Below are 18685 nucleotides of genomic sequence, written 5' to 3' on the forward strand. Positions count from 1 at the left end.
GATACTATCTCATTCGTTTAGTACTTTAATAGATAATTCATTGTATGTATTATTTTTAATTTAACATTGGCGTATGATCCATATTGCCGAAGCCTCCAACTTCGAACAACTACCTTTCTTTAATCGAGTTACTGTTCAGAACGTTATCCCCAACCGCGTTCTCAATGATATTAAATAACCTTACATTCAATTTTCAGATTTTATTGATGAGAACAAGATGCTTCTGTAACCGTGTTATGAATCGTGGCTTAAAATGATCGTAAAGATCAGTTGCTTAGGTATTTTCATGTTGCAGTGCTGTCTTTGCTGTCGTATTCCGCGGAGACAAGTCTTCCATTAACGTTGATTTGCTCGTCATACTTATGTCAGACGGCCAACTACGTAATCCATTCCATGACTACATGAAACATGCGCTTGAAAAATAAAAATTACGATTGGAAGAGCTTCTATGGGGTCATTTTCGAATTCCAGGATTTTTTGAACACAATCAAGTACTTTTTTTTCTGAAATTTATTTTCGAATTCATTGAATTTATTCATAAATGCCATTGTTGTTACTTTGAAATTTGATAAAAATTGTTTACAGGTGTTCTTCGAGGCTTCTAAAGTACGAGAACTTGTCTTCATAGATAATTATATAAGTATGCAAATATTACCAAATTTATCCTGAAGTTTTTAATGAGTTTCTTCATTATTTTAGGCCCAAATTCATTCGTATTGCAGATCGTTCGATCATAACTTTACTGCAATTATCCATCCTTAGTCCATCTAAAGTATCTCTGTTAATTGAACATTCTTGAGCATTATGATTTTTACCGTTGGATTCAAACTTATGTTGACACAATTCTTCATAATAACTACACTATAGGAATGTACATTTATGGTGAGATGATGCTTGTAAACAAGTTTAATTTTCAAAGAGTTGCGCTAATATTTCACTACACAAGATTCTGCGCATATGCTTTCTCCTACCTAATTCATGCTTCGGTATTGGCTTATCGGCGTCTCAGTCATAGACCCACCACCATCTATAGTAAGGTTTTCTCCATCTGAATCTAAAACCATATATATACAAAAATCACACTTGCGTATTGACATATCGACATCTCAGGAAAAGAGCCACCGCTATCCAGTTAATTAAATTGAATTAAACTGGAAAATACATCATTCATAGAAAAAAAATTGTTTATAAATTGTTTAAATATATTTCAAAAAATTTGCGGGTAGATTCGCCGGCTAGAAGAGTTATGCAAACGATTGATTGGCGTCAGCCTTTCAAATATTCAAAAAGAAATAAGTAGAGCTCTTATTCTCATGTTGTATATATAATTCCTTAACTCAGGCTCTGAATTACCGTGTGCCGACAGTGACGGTGCATCGATTTGTGATAGGTGGTGTCGCCTCGTGGCAGTTATCGACACTAACATAATCACACTCTTCTACTTGCAGTAAGCAGTCAGTCTGTGACTACCTTGGCGATGCTAGCTACCACAACGGCTTGTTCGAGGCGCGCATGTGGGTGTGAAGTGTTGTAAAGTGTGTGTTTGCTAGATTTTTTCTCTCTCTCTCAGACACACACGCCAGAGACAGTCAGTCGGCGGTAAGTGGTTTTGTTGGACAATTATCGCCGCTTTTCAAACAAATCAAGATGTCTTTGCCGGGTGAGGGGACGATGAAATATACACGCGCGCGCGCGCTCTGAGCTTCCTCCACCCTGCACCATACACAATTTCTGTCTGCTATACCTGCTCGATACTCGACAACGACGATATAAATTTTCTCTTTGAATTACACTTACAAATCGTTAATGTATTTTTTGCGACATTCGAATGCTTATGCTCCCATTGATAAACGTCAGTAACAATGATCGTTGCGACAACGGAGCTTAATTGTTTTGTTTTGACTGTCGCCCATCTTCCCCTCGTTTCATTTGTCAAAATAGTCGCAGTTTCGATTACGTGCGAAGTGACTCGCGTTGAGGGCTAATCGCAGGCGCGAAAGCGGAGCTAACCTCAATTTTTTTATCTTTCTACGGCCCTTCCGCAGGAAGCGCGGGATCAGCTGCTTCACTCTTCCCTTTTCTTTTTTGTTTACCTTCCGCTTCTTTTCTTTCGTCTGATGTATAGTAGGTGCGAGTGAAAGTGTCAACGGCTTTCGTTTGTTTATGAACTGTCGGTGCGGATGATATGCCTGCTCGTTGTTGCGTGAGATCGAAAAATCGATAAATGTACAGTTCTCTACCCTTCTCAGTCAAGGTTGGGTCGCCTGTTTTTATTGATTCTAATTCCGGTCATTATACTTTATTACGCGAAGAGAGAGAGAGAGAGAATTAATCGTAAGTTGGAATTTAACTTTGTAGCATTTATTTATCCGTAGACTTTTTGTACGTGTTTACACTATTTTGTTGCTCGCGAAATGAAATCCGTTCTAATTTCAGGGTTACGCATGATATCTCAAGTGATGTTGTTTGTTTTACATTCAGCGCAGCGTTCGAACGGTATAATTAGTGTGTACGTGCGCAAGTATTTAATGACTTTTTGTTCTTGTATACTAGCTAATTATACTTGGAACGAAAATTCCGATAGTTCAAAATTCAAGTACGAAATTTTTTGAATTTTGCAAAAAATACGATTCACGTGGCTTTATAATCCTACAATTTCCTCGGTTAAATCTGCTACGTTTAGTATAGGAATCCACAGAAATAGAACCCATCGATGACTAATAATATACCAGAGAAAGCTTTTGTGCGTGCAATGTAGAAATATTTTTTTCTTGTAAAACTCGTAGAAGAGAGACCGACCGCTCACTCTCGAAAAATCAAATTTTGGTTACTTTCGGATAATGTCACTCCACATTAAAGTGATTTGTTATACCGGCAGTAATGTTGATTTGACCGGCATGTCAACGTGTAACTTTAAACCTGTTGAATTCAGCATCGATCACTTACGAAAGACAATAAATCCGTATAAGTATTCCACTGCACATAGCAGCGACGTCTTTGTTCACAATACCAGTCGACGTAGACGCTTGTTGTGTTATAATCCAGTTAGAAGTTGCCAGTTAACTTTATTTTCATTTAGCGTGTAATCGTGTCACGTGGCGAGTTTCGAACTCTATTCGATTGACGAGGACAGCGAAATTAGACTCTTGTGAATTGCTTTACGTAATGAAATATGGATTCGACCCTACTTAGGGTATCTTTCACCAAGAAAACAGCATCAAACGACGTCTTCAAAAGAGACCTGTTAATACAGCAGTATTGCTAGATCTAACGAGACACGACGACTGAACGTTTGTAGGGATTCACCGTGTCAGATTCATACCAATTATTTTATCATGAAAAGAGTAGAAATTCAAAATAATTATTTATATTAAAAATTCCTCGACCTTTCTAACTTTTGACAAAAGATTATTTATTCTTAATGTAGTCGATTAACTGCTGTAAGTCGAATCGTACACTTCCCTGTCGTTATGTTACTAAATGATAAATCAAAGTTACGTAAAGCTTCGCTTGGGCATACTTACAAACATACGTGAAATTCCCTTACACGGAGCTCCCGATCACACGCGAAAGTGCAAAATAAAGGCAACGCGAAGCTTTCCCATACGCATTTGCGCATGAGAACCAACACCCAAAGCAGGAAAATAATTTAAAAAAAAAATCAATGCGGTGCGATCAATACGAGTCGAGGCACAAGTGAAAGTACAGTCGGAAAAATCTTGGGAAAGCTCGAGTTTAATCGACGTCCACTGCGTTATTTAAAGAAAAACTCGAGTAACAGGTTTTTCTTTGGCGCTACTGGTAATAGCGGCTGTCGTAAAGATGAGAGAGTTTCTCTGTTACGTACTTTTTTCTTTAGCGCGATCAATATCAAGGATACATTCTCGATGTTTTTACGTTGCGTTGCGATGATTTATTCTCAAGTCAATTTTGACGAGCTGCTCGCTCTGATGCATCGCTAAAAATAAAAAAAAAATACTTTGGATAAAATTAGGCAACTCATAGCTGACGTCTGATAATTGTCTCTTTGAAAGATTGATTGAAATTTTTGCAAATTTTCCAAATGTAGACGTCAGAAGCTCAAAAGTTCGTCAATTTTTGGAAACGGAGTTTCGGTTAATTTAAACTTGTCATCAAACTCGCGTACAATCTTGAACTTAAATATCAAAACAACGTATGATGAATAAAAGAAGGAAATTAGCTGTATAGCGACTCGTCTTGGTTTGTATTAATGAACAATTTCACTAAGGGCAGAATGATTTTGAGGGATCCTGTGAAAATGGCAAAGCCATTGCAACCCTGCGACTGCTCGTTACTTGCGTTTATAATTGATTGTTTTCGTCGTAAATGGAGGGGTTTATAAATTTCACAGTCCTCAACGCTAACGAGTGCTTCTCAATTAATTTGCGCTATATACCCTTATCAACGCCAGGCAAATAAAAACCGAGGAAAGCCATTCGGAGAATGCTTTTTTCAGTCGCGATCGTCCAATTTAACGAGCGCGAAAGATTCCTCGAGATTTTTTGCGCAACGATGTACTTCTCGCGCGCGAGCTTTCAGCCGTCTCGTTTCAATTTAAAAGCTCCCGATGCGTTAATTACGCGGATGCTGTTCGTTGAACAAACTTTCATTCGCGGCGAAAGAGCTATTGAAGCCGTTGCGATCCATCGACTCCGCATGTGGCACAAACACGCGGAGAGGCGCGGAGCGGACGCGCGCGTGCCGCGAATTGTGCGCATTGGAAAGTCGACGCGGCGCGCGCGACCGTTTTGTGTCGTCGTTCGAAGGCGGAAAATCGCCTTTGTCGTGCGGAGCTGCAACCTTGTTCTGCATGTGCGCACATTATTTGGTGTGGAAATCAATCGTTTCAGTTTTATTGATTTATGTTTTTTCTTTTTTTTTTTTTCAACCAAATCCACTCGGTGGAACTAAGTCGGTCAGTTGCAATTTGATCGAGGATGTAAGTCGAAGTGAAGAATTAAACGACCCGGGCAAATTATCCGTAGCCGCGACGAGGTCCGGTCGATTACTCCGCGCCGAGTTCAATTCGTCATCGCCAACAATTTCTTCACGCGTAGCAGAGCCTCACTAACGACAGCGGCGGCAAGCTAACGGAAGGCTTGCAAGTCGCCGCAATGATCAATCTTAATTTCATTAGAACCGAAAGAGCGCACGCCAATTGCATTGGACGCAAGAAGCGCGGAAGCGAAAGGATTGCCGGTCGACAAACGCGGAACAAATTAATTGGCGGCTAATTTGGCGGCGGGGAAGGAGAAGAGGAAAAAATGTACCGTTCGGTCGTCGAAATTCAAATGTGAAACGCGGTCGCAACGCATTTAGACTGTGACCGATCGCATTATGAGTTGCATAGGCTGCTTCTACTTGTGTGTAATCTTCGGATTAATGGCCTTTTGATTAAATGTAAGCTGTCCCTTATAGGCTGGCTTCGACCTTGCGATTAAACGACTCCTCGCGAGGTATTGTTCGTTTGCGTATTTGTTGATTTAGCGCGATGCATGAAATCACATTAGATTATCGGTTTCGTTGTACGAGTTTTTGTCCCGTTGATGACTCAAGCGTGGACGCTTATCGTTGAATGGTCCAATAAATTAAACATGAGAAATAACTTTTTTCTTCTTCTGAAATCTAATACCAATTTTATGCAGCATTTAACGTCGTTGTACTTCAATAAAATCGCGACACATTTTAAAATGAAATGAAACATTGTCAAGAGAGATTTCTACGTAATATTTATAACCGATCAGATAAGTGAAAAAGGAAACGTTTAGTTTTGCCACGATATAATTTCCATATTCCTCTATAACCGTCTTTCTCTTTCCACAATTTTCGAATCGATTAAGTAGTGCTTTCACTGCACACGCACTCGCAAGAATGGAAAATCAACCAAAAAAGACCAAAAAAGTCGTCGTCGAAAAGTGCAAACCTATATTTATTAATGCACAAGCGAATCATCAAGAAAATCACAAGCATAAGCGTACTTTCTCATGAAAATAAGCGAGTCGAAAGTACCAATCAACGATACGGGGTGACTTTGATCTGCTTCTTTTATCCGTTCGGAAATGGTACCAAGGAGTAGTCTGCGTAGAGATTCTCTTCAATTATGGGCAATGGATCGATCGCCCAAGCCTTATAAACTCGTCGATTACTTTTTGTTCCGTACCTTTTTCCAGCTACCCGCGTATTCATCGATCGTCTCTCTGCGGACGAGATGCTTCGTCTTCTTTGTTTTTTCTTCCGTTGTCATCGGGTTCCACTTGTGAGCCTACGTCTCATCAGTCCCATTACACGTTCATTAAAAATTACATCTTTTTCGTCGGCGTTTCACCTTCTACAATTTAATGAGTTACGTTTCATTCTAAAAAATGCGATAAGTTTACGTGTGGCAATGTATTATAAAATACAATCATAGCTAAATTGTTCAAAGCGGTTAATGTGTCGATATTGCAATATTCAAATCCCCTCGTGTTTTCTACTGTCTTAACCAATCGCCCTTCTACTTTAATAAAGAACATCATGCCCTCCTAAAAAGACATTTTCTGTACTCGCGGTCTACTCAGTTTACTTTTTTTTATTCTGCGGTGGAAATTTGGCAATAAATTGTTATTTTATTTAAAATTTAAAAAGTAACACCCCCGATAACCTTAAGACAACGAATCAGCCTCCTTGAACAACACAACCCTCTCGTGTCGCGTAAAAAAGATGCAAAAAAACTGCAGAGCGCGCGTAGTAAAAAGCGAAAGCGCCCTTTTGTCGCGGGAGGGTGAACACACGCCATTGAGTGGAGAGGGAGGGCGGGAGGGAGGGAGGGAGGGAGTGAGCGAGGAGAAGGTGAACGCTCCGCTGGAGACAGTCGACTCTCAACCGGCATCCAGTGCGCAAGCTTTGTATAGTCGTGAGATGCGTTCAGAGATTTTTGGAGAATACGACGAAACGTGCATCTGCGGGGATTTTATTCGAGTGTGATTTGTTTGTTTGTTTTTTTTTCTGTGATTTTGACGTTCGTGTAGTCTTCGAGTGCACATTACGAACATGTAGCTCTATTTCCGCAAAATTTTGGCAGATTCAGCGGTTGACGTTCACGGAAACCAAGTTATTCTCATTAAAATTCAATATAGAACTTGATGTCTATACAGAAATTGAAAAAAATCGATGCCTCTTGTTAGCTTAGAATTATTGAAATGAAATTCTAACAAATCCAAAGCAAACGTCATAGTCATGCCCAACGCGATCTATATCTTTCAATGCACGGTAAAAGTGTCAAGTGCCCGTCGGTGCGACAAGTTCTGCAACACGCGTAACTGATCTTGCGTCACATCAAGGTCACCGTGATCGCGGGAAGACGGGATAAATAAAGTAAATGAACGAGGCTTCTATTTTTTGCTACCTCAAAGACATGGGAGGAGGAGAGTGCGACGATGGTGGTTGTGACGTCAGACGCTGAAAGCCGCATCGTCGAAACGAACGCCATCGTCGCCGAGGACTCTGCCAAGGACACGCTTGGGAGGTACATACGCGCACCCGACGACGTTCGATCGCAATCGTCTCTCGGCAGCTTTACTCATCTGTAACGAGCTCGCGCGCGCGATCGTTGGAGAGGAAAATGCAAGGGATGGTGGGTCTCGTTCGGTTTGGCTTTCAAGACCGAAAGTTTCTCGAACGAGGAGTCTGTAATCTCAGATGCATCAGATTGACGGTGCATTTGCTTTTTCGGTAATTTTTTTTTTTTTTTTTTTTTTTTTTTTTTTTTTTTTTTTCGTTTCGAAAGAACTCGTCGAGTTGGATTGAAAGAAAATCCACCTGTTTCTTTAAAGGTCAATCGCGTAGAGTTGTATAATTTAAACGCCGTGGCAATTGGAAAGAAATGATTGTGAAATCGTTGTCGATGCTGAAGCGGCCTCGACGAAAGCCCAATCGTTTCCATCAACATGGCACGAAAGCTACGAGCCAACTTATCAGTTAGTCAAGCGCCGCTCGATATAAAAGTCAGTTTTCACCGCTGCTCATCGATTGAGATATAAAAGAAGCTGCGGCCGGAGAGACAACACGGCGCTCGTGAAAATGAACCGAGTGTATTTTAAGGTCGGTGAAATCTCTCTCGAGAGAGCGAGCGAGGCACGTGTGTTACATGAGTGAGACTCGCTATATATCTGTATTATCCGGTTCCGATTTTCGTACGGCGATGTACCTTTTTGCTCAAATCGGAGAACCGGTTTCTTTTCTTTTTGGTACTCTTCGGCTGTTACCTAATTGGGTTAATGAGAAGGTGAACCGGGATAGTTATTGCATTTTAATTTTACAGTTTAAGATGTTTTTTTGTACACGAATCGTTGCTGCAGTAAATGCGATACATACACACACATAATGTTAGAAAATAAGTTTGTTGAATAGGATCGTAATATCTGTAGCAAATCAAAAACTCCTCATATCTTCCAACTGAGCTAGGGCAATTTTGCGATGATTTATCTTGGAAAGCTCAGAATAAACTTCTAATTTCAAATAATTTTTCTCGTTAGCTTCTTCAAAGACTCGTATTAACTGCTGACTCTGGATTTTGAAAAGAGACAAGTACGTTTCTCTTATTACAGTAGATGAAAACGGACAACAATGTACTATATAAATATGATCACGCAAAAATTTGACTATGCGAAGCAAAAATTCAATTTCACGAAGTAGGAACTGAATTCTTGTATCTCCGCGATAAGCCGGTTGAAGTGGTAAGAAGTGCATCTGTAGGCAAAATAATGGAATACTTGAGCGAGACACTTGATCTGGAAAACGCTGTACTGTGGTCGATGATATTTCAATTTCATTTTAAGTGCAGTTTTCGATTGCAATGAGTTTATAATAATACGTCTAATAGGTATATTTGATAAATTATGTTTATTATTCTTATAACATGAATTTGCACTCCGTCTAATAATACAATTTTTCAAACTTTTCGTCAATCTGAGAACCAATTTTTTGAATATAGACATTCATCGTCTCAACCGTAAAAAAAATATCCTCTTTTGAATATCTCGATCCCGATGAGCAAACCACATAATCGGAAACTCGTTTGCCACTTCATCGGCGGCATTAATTATTTGCTTGACCAACCGAAAAACGAAGCACAGCCGCGCTACGCGCATGAGTGCAATCACGATATGCTCGCCTTGCTTGTGTACACTCGTACAAAACTCCCCTGCTCTTTCGCTCCTCTCGCGAGCGTTCAATTGCTCGCTGCGCGAAACTCTCGAGTCCGGAACGGACGTTGCTCCAGAGTAGGATGTCTCGTGGCTTCGTTTTTTTTTTCTCTCTCTCTCTCTCTCTCTCTCTATCCGCTCTCCGCGTTTCTTTTCTCCGATACAGTTTGGATTTTTCACGGCTCGCGTTGAAATTCTGAACTTCCGCCGACTTTGTTTGATTCGAAGAAGAAATAAAAAAAGTTCAAGATCTCAATTTCGTGCGGTACTTTTGGGATTTTTTTTTCTTTTTATTTTTAGAACCGATTTGACGAACTGTACAGTTATTCCATAATACACCTTAAGCCGTCGTGAAAAATCAGGCGCAAACAACATGGCTAAGAATCTATCAAGCATAATATACGCGCGACCGGTCATCGCAGCAGTCTTCCGGTTTTTTCCACGAAAGCAACAAATTGCACGTGCGCGCGGGGTCTTTAACCAGTTAGACGGGGAAGAGAGAGAGAAAGAGAGATGAGTTTGCTGCGATATACGTGTGAGAGAGTGTCGCGTACGCTTGAACTATTCGCGCTTGAGGGTCATCGTGGCTTTTTAAAATTGTACATTGATAAACGGAAGAGTTGGTATATGGTGTGAGATGTTTACCAGGTTAGTGGTTTACGACGATCTAATGATTGCGATGGTTTATTGGCGCTATAAAACAGGATGAAAAGTGACTGATCTTCCACAGATATCATAATCTTCCGTTCTCAATAAAACTTTATTGTAACTAGCCTATTGAAGCCGTTGTAAAACGTATCACATCTCGTAGTTACATTAGATTGGAACAATCCGTTGGTTTCAACATTTTTCATCTGCCAAAAAGAGAGTCCATTCTACAAGAATAAAAAACCCAGTCCTTTGAAGTTGCTCGTCGAGTGTTGGCGTTGCATGTTACGCGACCGAAGGGAGTCCCTTTTGTGATATAATTTATGGACGGACGTGTCGCCATTAAATATTCGACGCGGCGTTCGCGCATTGAATTATCTTTCATATACGTTTATTGTGGAACGTCACGAAGGGTAATTATGAGAAGTCGATAAGTGCTTGACGGAGTTTTTTAAAAGGAATGCCTTCGATCTTGCGTAATTAATTCGCTAACTCGCTAACGATTGTTTTTTTTCGCTCAACGGAAATGTAATTCATTGTCTAATATATTCGTTATATTCGACAGATTGCAAAAGAACGTCGATTACAGCTCTTTCATTTGTGTTAACAAATCCAAAAGACAACTTATCGTTTTCTCACTCTAATTCCAACAATGATTTCGAAAAACCACCTGCGTGTGATCAAATTGCTCTTGCGTCGAGATAATATCGGCTACCGTAAAAAGGCAATCAATGTCGCCGTAAATAAATGAGTATTATATATATATATATATATATATATATATATATTGTTGCATTAACAAAGTTTAAATCTTCCATCAGCCGTGCTCTAATAGACTCGTGTAGTAGCGTGGTAAAACTACAAGACACTTCCGGCTCTTTGGCGCGTGTCTCCTTCTCTCTTTCTCTCTCTTGCGGCGCGGCGCGCGTAATTCGTTGGCGATGCTCATTGCGATGCCTTTTGCGTTTCCTTAATTATCACGCCGAGCTAAACTTAATTCTCGCGGAAAATAGAATGGAATCCCGTGTGGTACAGCTCGCATTGCTCTTCTTTACGGAGGAATTCGTTTGTTCATTTGTTTTCTCGCAATTTGCTAGATGGTTGATTCTGAATTATAACTCGGGTAAGATTTGACTAATCAATGTTTTCTAATTGAAAACAGTACACTCATCCAAACGTTGAAATGTCGATACACGAGACTTAGTCAAACTGGCTGCACTTCTCTTTAAAATACGCCTGAGAATTTTTCCGCTCGATGACTGTGATCGTAAAACAAAGGAAAAATCATTTTTTTTTGCGAATAAATACAAAAGCTAATTAAGCGTTTTCTGTATTTCTGTATTTTAAGCGTTTTCTATATTTCTGTAAGTGAAGTTCGTAAAGTGATCAATTGTGTTCGTTACATTGAACTTCTTGAAATGAACTGAGGAGTCAGAAACGTAGTAAATCAATATTGTCTAAATATACGTTCGAATTATTAAACGTGTAAGTCTCTACTTATTTTGCATTAGTTACCTCTGGAACAGTATAAAAAGCTAAAATTCCATTTAATTTATCATTATGTCATTTTAATTAAGCTATTTTATGCCGAGAAAAAATGTTTTCCTAATGTGAAACCAACTTCGCCATCTCGTAGTTGCAGTAATATTTACAAGCAAATCAGTGCCTTCGATTCGCCTAAAAAGCATCTGACTGATTACATTATAATAATGTTTCACTTATGCAACATTTTATGATTTGATTTTGGTTGCGAAATTAACTAGCGTTGCAAGCCTTGTTGAGCGTGCGTCGTCGCAAAATATCACCGGCATTTGCAAATAATCGATGAAAGTGCACGCGTCCCCGGCAAATAAAAAAGGAAAACTTAGACAATGCGCGCGGTTAGAGTGTCTGGTGCTTAATCAAGCTCTCTTCTTATAACTTTCATTCTGTCTCTCCCACGCGCGCATGCATATTCGCCGGAGATGAATGGCACGCAACAATGGGGTAGTAGTCGGGTGCACTTCTTCCTTCCACGATGCATGCGCGCGCGCGGAGAGAACAAAAGCCAGCCGCTGATAGCCGAGGACGTGCAAATTACGGGGGACGAGTTGCCGGCGCATCTCTCTTCCTTTTGGACGTCGCGTCGGCTCGGAAAGTTGCGCACGCACGAGTATTGGACTTTGAAGAGACTCCTGGTCTGGTTCGAGATGGCAGGCACTGTTTTTTTTTCAATTTTAATCTTGTACGAAAACAAGCGTCGCAAGTCTGAACGCGAGTGCGCAGCAAAGAAAACGCTACACTACGCTTGAACACCAAATCATTCTTGCACGACGATCGCTAGAAGTAAGCTTCTCTTAAAAATGTATAGGTGTAGCAGAGCATCCACGAACATCAGGACGATATTTCTGACTTTTCGCATTAAAGCCAAGCAGTAGAAAAGCCGTCTGGATTTATCTCTGCTTTTTCCGTCTGCTTTGCTCGGCGTTTATAAGAGATTACGTGGACGAGAAATCCAACTACTTTTCCCTAAAACACTAAAAAACAAGAAAAGAAAAAAATCTCCACCCCAGTTTCATTTGCACTACAAATTATACGTACAAGAGAGCGGAGAGCGAAAAAAGCGCTAGTCATGATTTGTTTTTCTTTCTTTCGGATGCATAGCAACGCCTGCAGCATATTCCATGCTACTGAGCACGAACGACCGCTCGAGATCGCGATAAGTATGTGTGTTGGACGGAAGAAGCTTCGAGCAGAAGGGTCAAAGTGCTTCACGACTTTTGAAAGCTCGCCCATTAGCTCGGTTAATGACTCTCTCTCTCTTTTTCCCTTAGCCAACGGTATAACAAACTCTCTCGCGTGCAGCTTGAAGTTTCTTTAAAGGCATGGGTTTGTTTGCTAATCGATGGTAATTTGCTTCTATTAGTTTTTTTTCGGCTGCTTTGATTGAGATGTAATTTGAAGTTGTTTGGTTTGGAAATCGAGTACAGCATAAGTGTTTCGAGTTTGATTTACTGAGTATTACAGTTGTAACGTACCTGAACGCTATAATTCAATTTCTCTTATCTACAAAATAAACGCATAATACTTGCATTTCCATGTACGACTCGCACGATTGCTTTTACCATTTGCGATAATTCACAATAACCGCGGTAGCAACGTCTAACAGTCGCACTCTCGTCCGTTGAAATCTTTGCTCGCGCACAAGTTTACGTTAGCTTCAGGAAATCATTAGTAAGTCGGCTTCTCTCTCTGTCTCTCTCTCTCTCTCTCTCTCTCTCTCTCTCTCTCTCTCTCTCTCTCTCTCGACAATCGTGTTACGTTACAAAGTATGCCTTACTGCGTGTAAAAAGCGCCCACGTTTACTAGCGCGCAATTCTGCCCACACTTGTCTCTTCTCGCAATCGATCTCTCGCCACAAAACTTGCAGATTCTAATCTTGTGAAGGTGAAATTGATATATTTCATGCGGTATATTGTCGATCAAAGACAGTGTTATTTTGAAAGATATTAATTGCTCTATTAGTTGTCTACTGATTAATATACTGGTAATTTATTGCACAAGTGTTGTAAAGCTTCATGAAATCACTTTTTAAAAATATATTTTCAAGTGTCGTATCATGTCCTATAACTAGATTCAAAATTGTACAATCCTTTTTATATTTTGATTCTTAAAACTTTTAAAATTCAAATATAATTTCCAATATCATATACAACAGAATAAAGACATTTATATTCAACAAATTGCAAATGAAAGTTTCAGAAATTGCCCGCTTAGAATCTGTTGGACCCAACACAAATCTCATACGGAATTTTCGACAATTTATTCGCAGCCGAAAATACTGCATGAAAAAGAACCAAGACTGCATAGGCGTGAGTGCAATGAAAAGATCGGCTTTTGGCATGTGGACAGACAGGCAGGGAAGAAGTCAATAAAGCACATACACGAGTTGCTCTGAATCGAATGTACCTGAAAAAAGAGTCGGCGCTTGCTAAATCTTTCTTTTATAAAGCTCTCGCCAAGACGCGGCGAAAAAAAAAGAGAAAAACTCACTCAGCCAAATCGATAATTTTCAGCTTTCGCGTGTGGAAATTATTTACGCCGATATGTAGGCCGCGTAGTAATTTCGTGAAATGCCCATCGAGCTTGCATTAATGACGCGTGACGATCAAACGGCCATTGTTACTGTTTCATTGCTTCCGGCGATTTCTTTGAGTTGACCCGTTAATTTCGATTTACATCGCAAGATCGTACGGTATAAATGTACGAAGCCGGCGATATTGATGAAAATTATTCTTCTGGACATGCTCGGGCATGCAAAACAGCTTGCTCCAAGCGCAACTTTCCATACGCGTAAAAAATCATCTGTGCGTTTGGTAACCGAGCGATTGTTTCCTCGTCGGTATCGTTATGAATGGCGTTAAAATGCACTGCGCTGCAGTTCCCTCAAGGCGTATTATAGCATGCGCTTATCCCGCATCTTTGCGGTCTGCTTGACGTGCGGGCGTGCGCTTTCAACTCGTAAAAGTCTTTGAGGAATAATACATGGAGCGTTAATCACTTCTGCATCTGCCCTGGGTGATCCGATAGTATCGTACAGGGTTTGTGATATTATTTTCATTTTAGCGTTTGTTAGACATTGTATCAAATAATAGACCAGTACGACGCTATCTGGTGAGATCATAAATAGAATAAGCTTGATACTACGTATTACCTCTCCAAAGAAAAAGTAACTTTATCAGTTTAATCAAGTTTTAATATTTAACGCATATACTCTTAATTACCAGTACTGTTTTTAATTACTTTACAAGTTTTTATAATAATTTGAAATGAAGGGTGGATGAAAATAATTGGTAGATGGCGAGACCGATAAAATCATTTTCTGTTAGTTTATTAATGTATATTACATTTATATGAGTTTGATGATTACATGACAATGCATAATTATTATCAATCTTTAAAATTTATAATATTTAAACATTTAGTATTACGCCATATCCTTGCGGAAGTAACCATTATACCTTGTGTGAGGTCTTATTCTTCACATATAAAGTAAATGCACTCTGCCAACCGCAAGAAGATGTTGAAGTACATTATACTTTTACCTTAAATATACCGTTATTTGATGTAATTTAAATGAACTAGAAGTACTTCTGACTTTTATTGCAATATAATGAAACGTAACTTATTCGAACAACAGATCAGCAATATATTTGATGTAAACTCCGTCATCTTTGATTGTAGGAATAGAATGAACTCGTGATACATAAGTCAATACCACTGAATTTGCGCGTTTTATAATAAGTTCATTGTTTTCCGAGAGATGTTTAATGTAATGTATTGGGAAAGTGCAATTACTTTTTGCCTAGATCGACAAATATACAGCACTCAGTCTATCTTAAATATACCACAAATATAGTTGGACTAGCAGTCTTTAGTTTATTGGACTAATGAAGGTTTACCTGACATTATCGATTTCAGTCCAATAAACTGGTGGTCTGGTCCAAGAACTTTGTAATAATACACAATATAGATATATATGATACTTTGAACATAAATAATGAATAAATATGAGTGAAATATTAAAAGATTAAGTAAAAATCATTATTCAAATGATCAAATTATTTTTCGTAGGTATTATGTAGTTTTATTCTGTTGTTTAGGACTCGTAGGAACAGCCGGAATATTCGTTTGTACATAGCCTCCTGTATGCGTTGGCGCATATGATTTAAGCATCCTTACATTTCTATAAGCTTTTGGATTCAAAGCAACACCTACGATGTCTCCAGCCATGTACGCAGGAGTTAATAATGGATGTGCTAGTTTGCCATCTGTTGTGTCCAAGTTAGGATTATTAAATACATTAGGATTCATTAGAAGATTCGCAATTCTACCTGTTAAAGTAGTTGCAGACTTGACGATTTCTCCAACCGGATTCGATGTTTCAAGAATTTGACTGTGGCCATTGTTCGTAAGAAGGTTCGGTGATTTGATGATTGTCTTAGTCGGACTATTGGATGATGTCAGAATAGGATTTTCCTTAACTTTACCTATATTGCTAGCCAAGTCGCTTACCGATTCCCAAACAAGATCAGACGGTGAGGCACTTCCGCCAGACTTGTTTGCTCCTACTATGTGATCAGAATTAATTGGCGTTATTAAGGATTTTCCAAGATTGCTATATAAATTATTGGCCGCTTTCCAAATCGTACCTGCTGTTCCTAGAAGGTCTTGAGTTTCTGTTTTTAAAGGGTCCACATTTGCGGTACTTGCTATGCTTCTTGCTAATCCAGTAACTGATTGCCAAATGCTTTCTTGTGGACTCCTTTTGTAGAATCTTGGTCCATTAAAAACAGCTTCATTCGTTGTACCAGCGATGTCGGTACCCATGTTAACACCTGAATTAGCAATTTTATCTGAATTACCGCTCAGGATACTTTGCGCCAGGTTTAGGGCCGAGTTGGTAACGGCACTAGTAGGCTGAACCCATTCCTGAGGGAACGTCAATATTTGTCTCAAATTTCTTGTAGCTGCATTGTTCTGCAGTTCTGTCGAGTAACTTCTTTTGAAGAATCTTGGTCCATTGAAAACAGCTTCATTTGTTGTACCAGCGATGTCGGTACCCATGTTAACACCTGAATTAGCAATTTTATCTGAATTACCGCTCAGGATACTTTGCGCCAGGTTTAGGGCCGAGTTGGTAACGGCACTAGTAGGCTGAACCCATTCCTGAGGGAACGTCAATATTTGTCTCAAATTTCTCGTAGCTGCATTGTTCTGCAGTTCTGTCGAGTAACTTCTTTTGAAGAATCTTGGTCCATTGAAAACAGCTTCATTTGTTGTACCAGCGATGTCGGTACCCATGTTTACACCTGAATTAGCAATCTGACTGGATTCACCGCTTAAGATGCTATGCGCTAGATTTAACGCCGAATTCGTAATTGTACTAGTAGGCTGGGTCCATTTTTGGGATAAAAATGGCATCTGCCTTGAAATTCTCGTCGTATTCTGTGTTGTCGTAGTATTCTGTTGTGGTTCGATTGAGTCACTTCTCTTAAAGAACCGAGATGTAGAAATACCACTACCCATATTGACCTCGCTGTTTACTATTTGGTCCGGATTGTTGTTCACGATTCCTTGCACTAAGTTCATTGCAGCACCAGTTATTTGTCCATATTGGTTAGTTGAAAATTTTTGAGTAGGATATTCAGGTTCTTTTGTAGCGATTCCAGTGCCCATATTAACACCAGCATTAGCAATTTCACCAGGGTTTCCATTCAATATACTTTGCGCTAGATTCAATGCTGAGTTAGTAACTGCACTACTAGGCTGTGTCCATTCTTGAAAGAGAAGTGGTATTTGCCTTAATGTTCTTGTCGACGGGTCGTTTACTGTCTCAGTTGAATCATGTCTTCTGATATATCGAGGCGCTTGTTCACTAGGACGATTAGCTGCTTCTGCAATTTCTGTAATTCCTTGTGCCAGTTTGACTGTAGAACCCACTATTTGTCCTAATTGATTTACTGGTATTCCTTGAATTATACTTGGATAGTTTTGTATTAATCCTACTTCGTGTGCCAAATTGTTAGCTGTTGTTCCTAAACTTCCAAAAATTGGTTGTATCACATTTCGCTCAGGATTGGCTCCTACGAATCTTTGAGCAATATTAAGGGCAGTACTAGCGATTCCAGTTTGAAAAGGTGGTATTAATGCTGATAGTGATAATATTGGCAACAATTGCCTTGGGCCTCTCAACAATGAAGAATCTTTAATATTCTTCAAATTACTTCTCTTGAAAAATTTTTGTCCCCTATTGACACTTTCAGCTGTTCTCCCGTATCTCATGTTGACACCAGCATTAGCAATTTGATCAGGTCTTCTTGTTAAAATACTCTGAGCGAGCAATATAGCAGAGTTGGTTATATCTCCAGATTGAACAGGCTGCATGAGTTGTGTCATTTGTCTTATATTTCTCAATAACGTTAAATTTTCTGGCTTTTCTACGATGGCTCTCTTGTCTAGATCGGATTTTTTAGTGACATCGGCTACTGCGCCTGTGTGCACTATTTGGTATGGACTATCATCCATACTGTTTGGAATTGATACAGTTGAGTTTTTTAGTTCGGCTGGACTTCTTTTATAATAGCTATATCCATATTGGCAACCTAGACTTGGATAGTATCCATTTTGATTGGACCCTAGGTAGTGACTGTAGTCTGAGCCGTGATAATGTCCGTGATGTTCATTATATCTATTTTCGTTGAAGCCTGGATATCCATGATAGCCATCGCGACCATATCCGTATTTATAAAAGGTTTCTAGTAAACCATTGTTTTTTTGTTGCTCTTGATTTGCAAAATTGTTGGTATTTTTGTTAACATAATCAGAGACAGTTTTCCAGATATGAGCTGGAACTCCGTTTTGATAATTTGGCACTTTAGATTCACCGTTACCATATTTTTGTGTATCATAAGCAATGTTGCCTGCTGTATTACTTGCTGAACTCAAAATTGAAGTCGTTGGATTGCTTTCTTGCCTCGAACTAAAACTTACTCCACTTTCAGTTTGTTCTATTTTTGACTGTCCTCCTTTCATAAAAGAATCAGCAACACTCTTAGCAATATTGGGATTGGAATCCCAGAACTTTCCTTTTGAATCCGTTTCTTTTCCATGCGAGTGGACATCAGAACTGTATTGATTATCATAATATCTATTGGAATTTTGATTGCCATAGTATCTTTGCATTAATTGAGATTTAGAAAGTGTTTTTTGGAAGTCATCCATCGCCTTTTTAAGTCCTGGCGATAAGACTGGCTGTCCTTGATTTACTGCTTCACTGTATTCAGACTTATCCT

General features: G+C 39.4%; 1 protein-coding gene across 1 annotated transcript in view; it reads left to right on the forward strand.

The window, feature by feature from the left end:
• Positions 1-6888: 6888 nt before the first annotated feature.
• Positions 6889-18685, forward strand: part of LOC131673750 (WD repeat-containing protein 47) — a 55132-nt gene continuing 43335 nt past the window's right edge. Inside the window, 1 exon segment of the mRNA XM_058952005.1 lies at positions 6889-7525. Within this exon segment, the coding sequence (XP_058807988.1) occupies positions 7437-7525 (89 nt within the window). The 5' untranslated portion in view covers positions 6889-7436.

The sequence above is a fragment of the Phymastichus coffea genome, unplaced genomic scaffold (assembly GCF_024137745.1).
Source record: "Phymastichus coffea isolate CEN01 unplaced genomic scaffold, Cenicafe_Pcof_1.1 PCOF00193, whole genome shotgun sequence".
Classification (NCBI taxonomy): Eukaryota; Metazoa; Arthropoda; class Insecta; order Hymenoptera; family Eulophidae; genus Phymastichus; species Phymastichus coffea.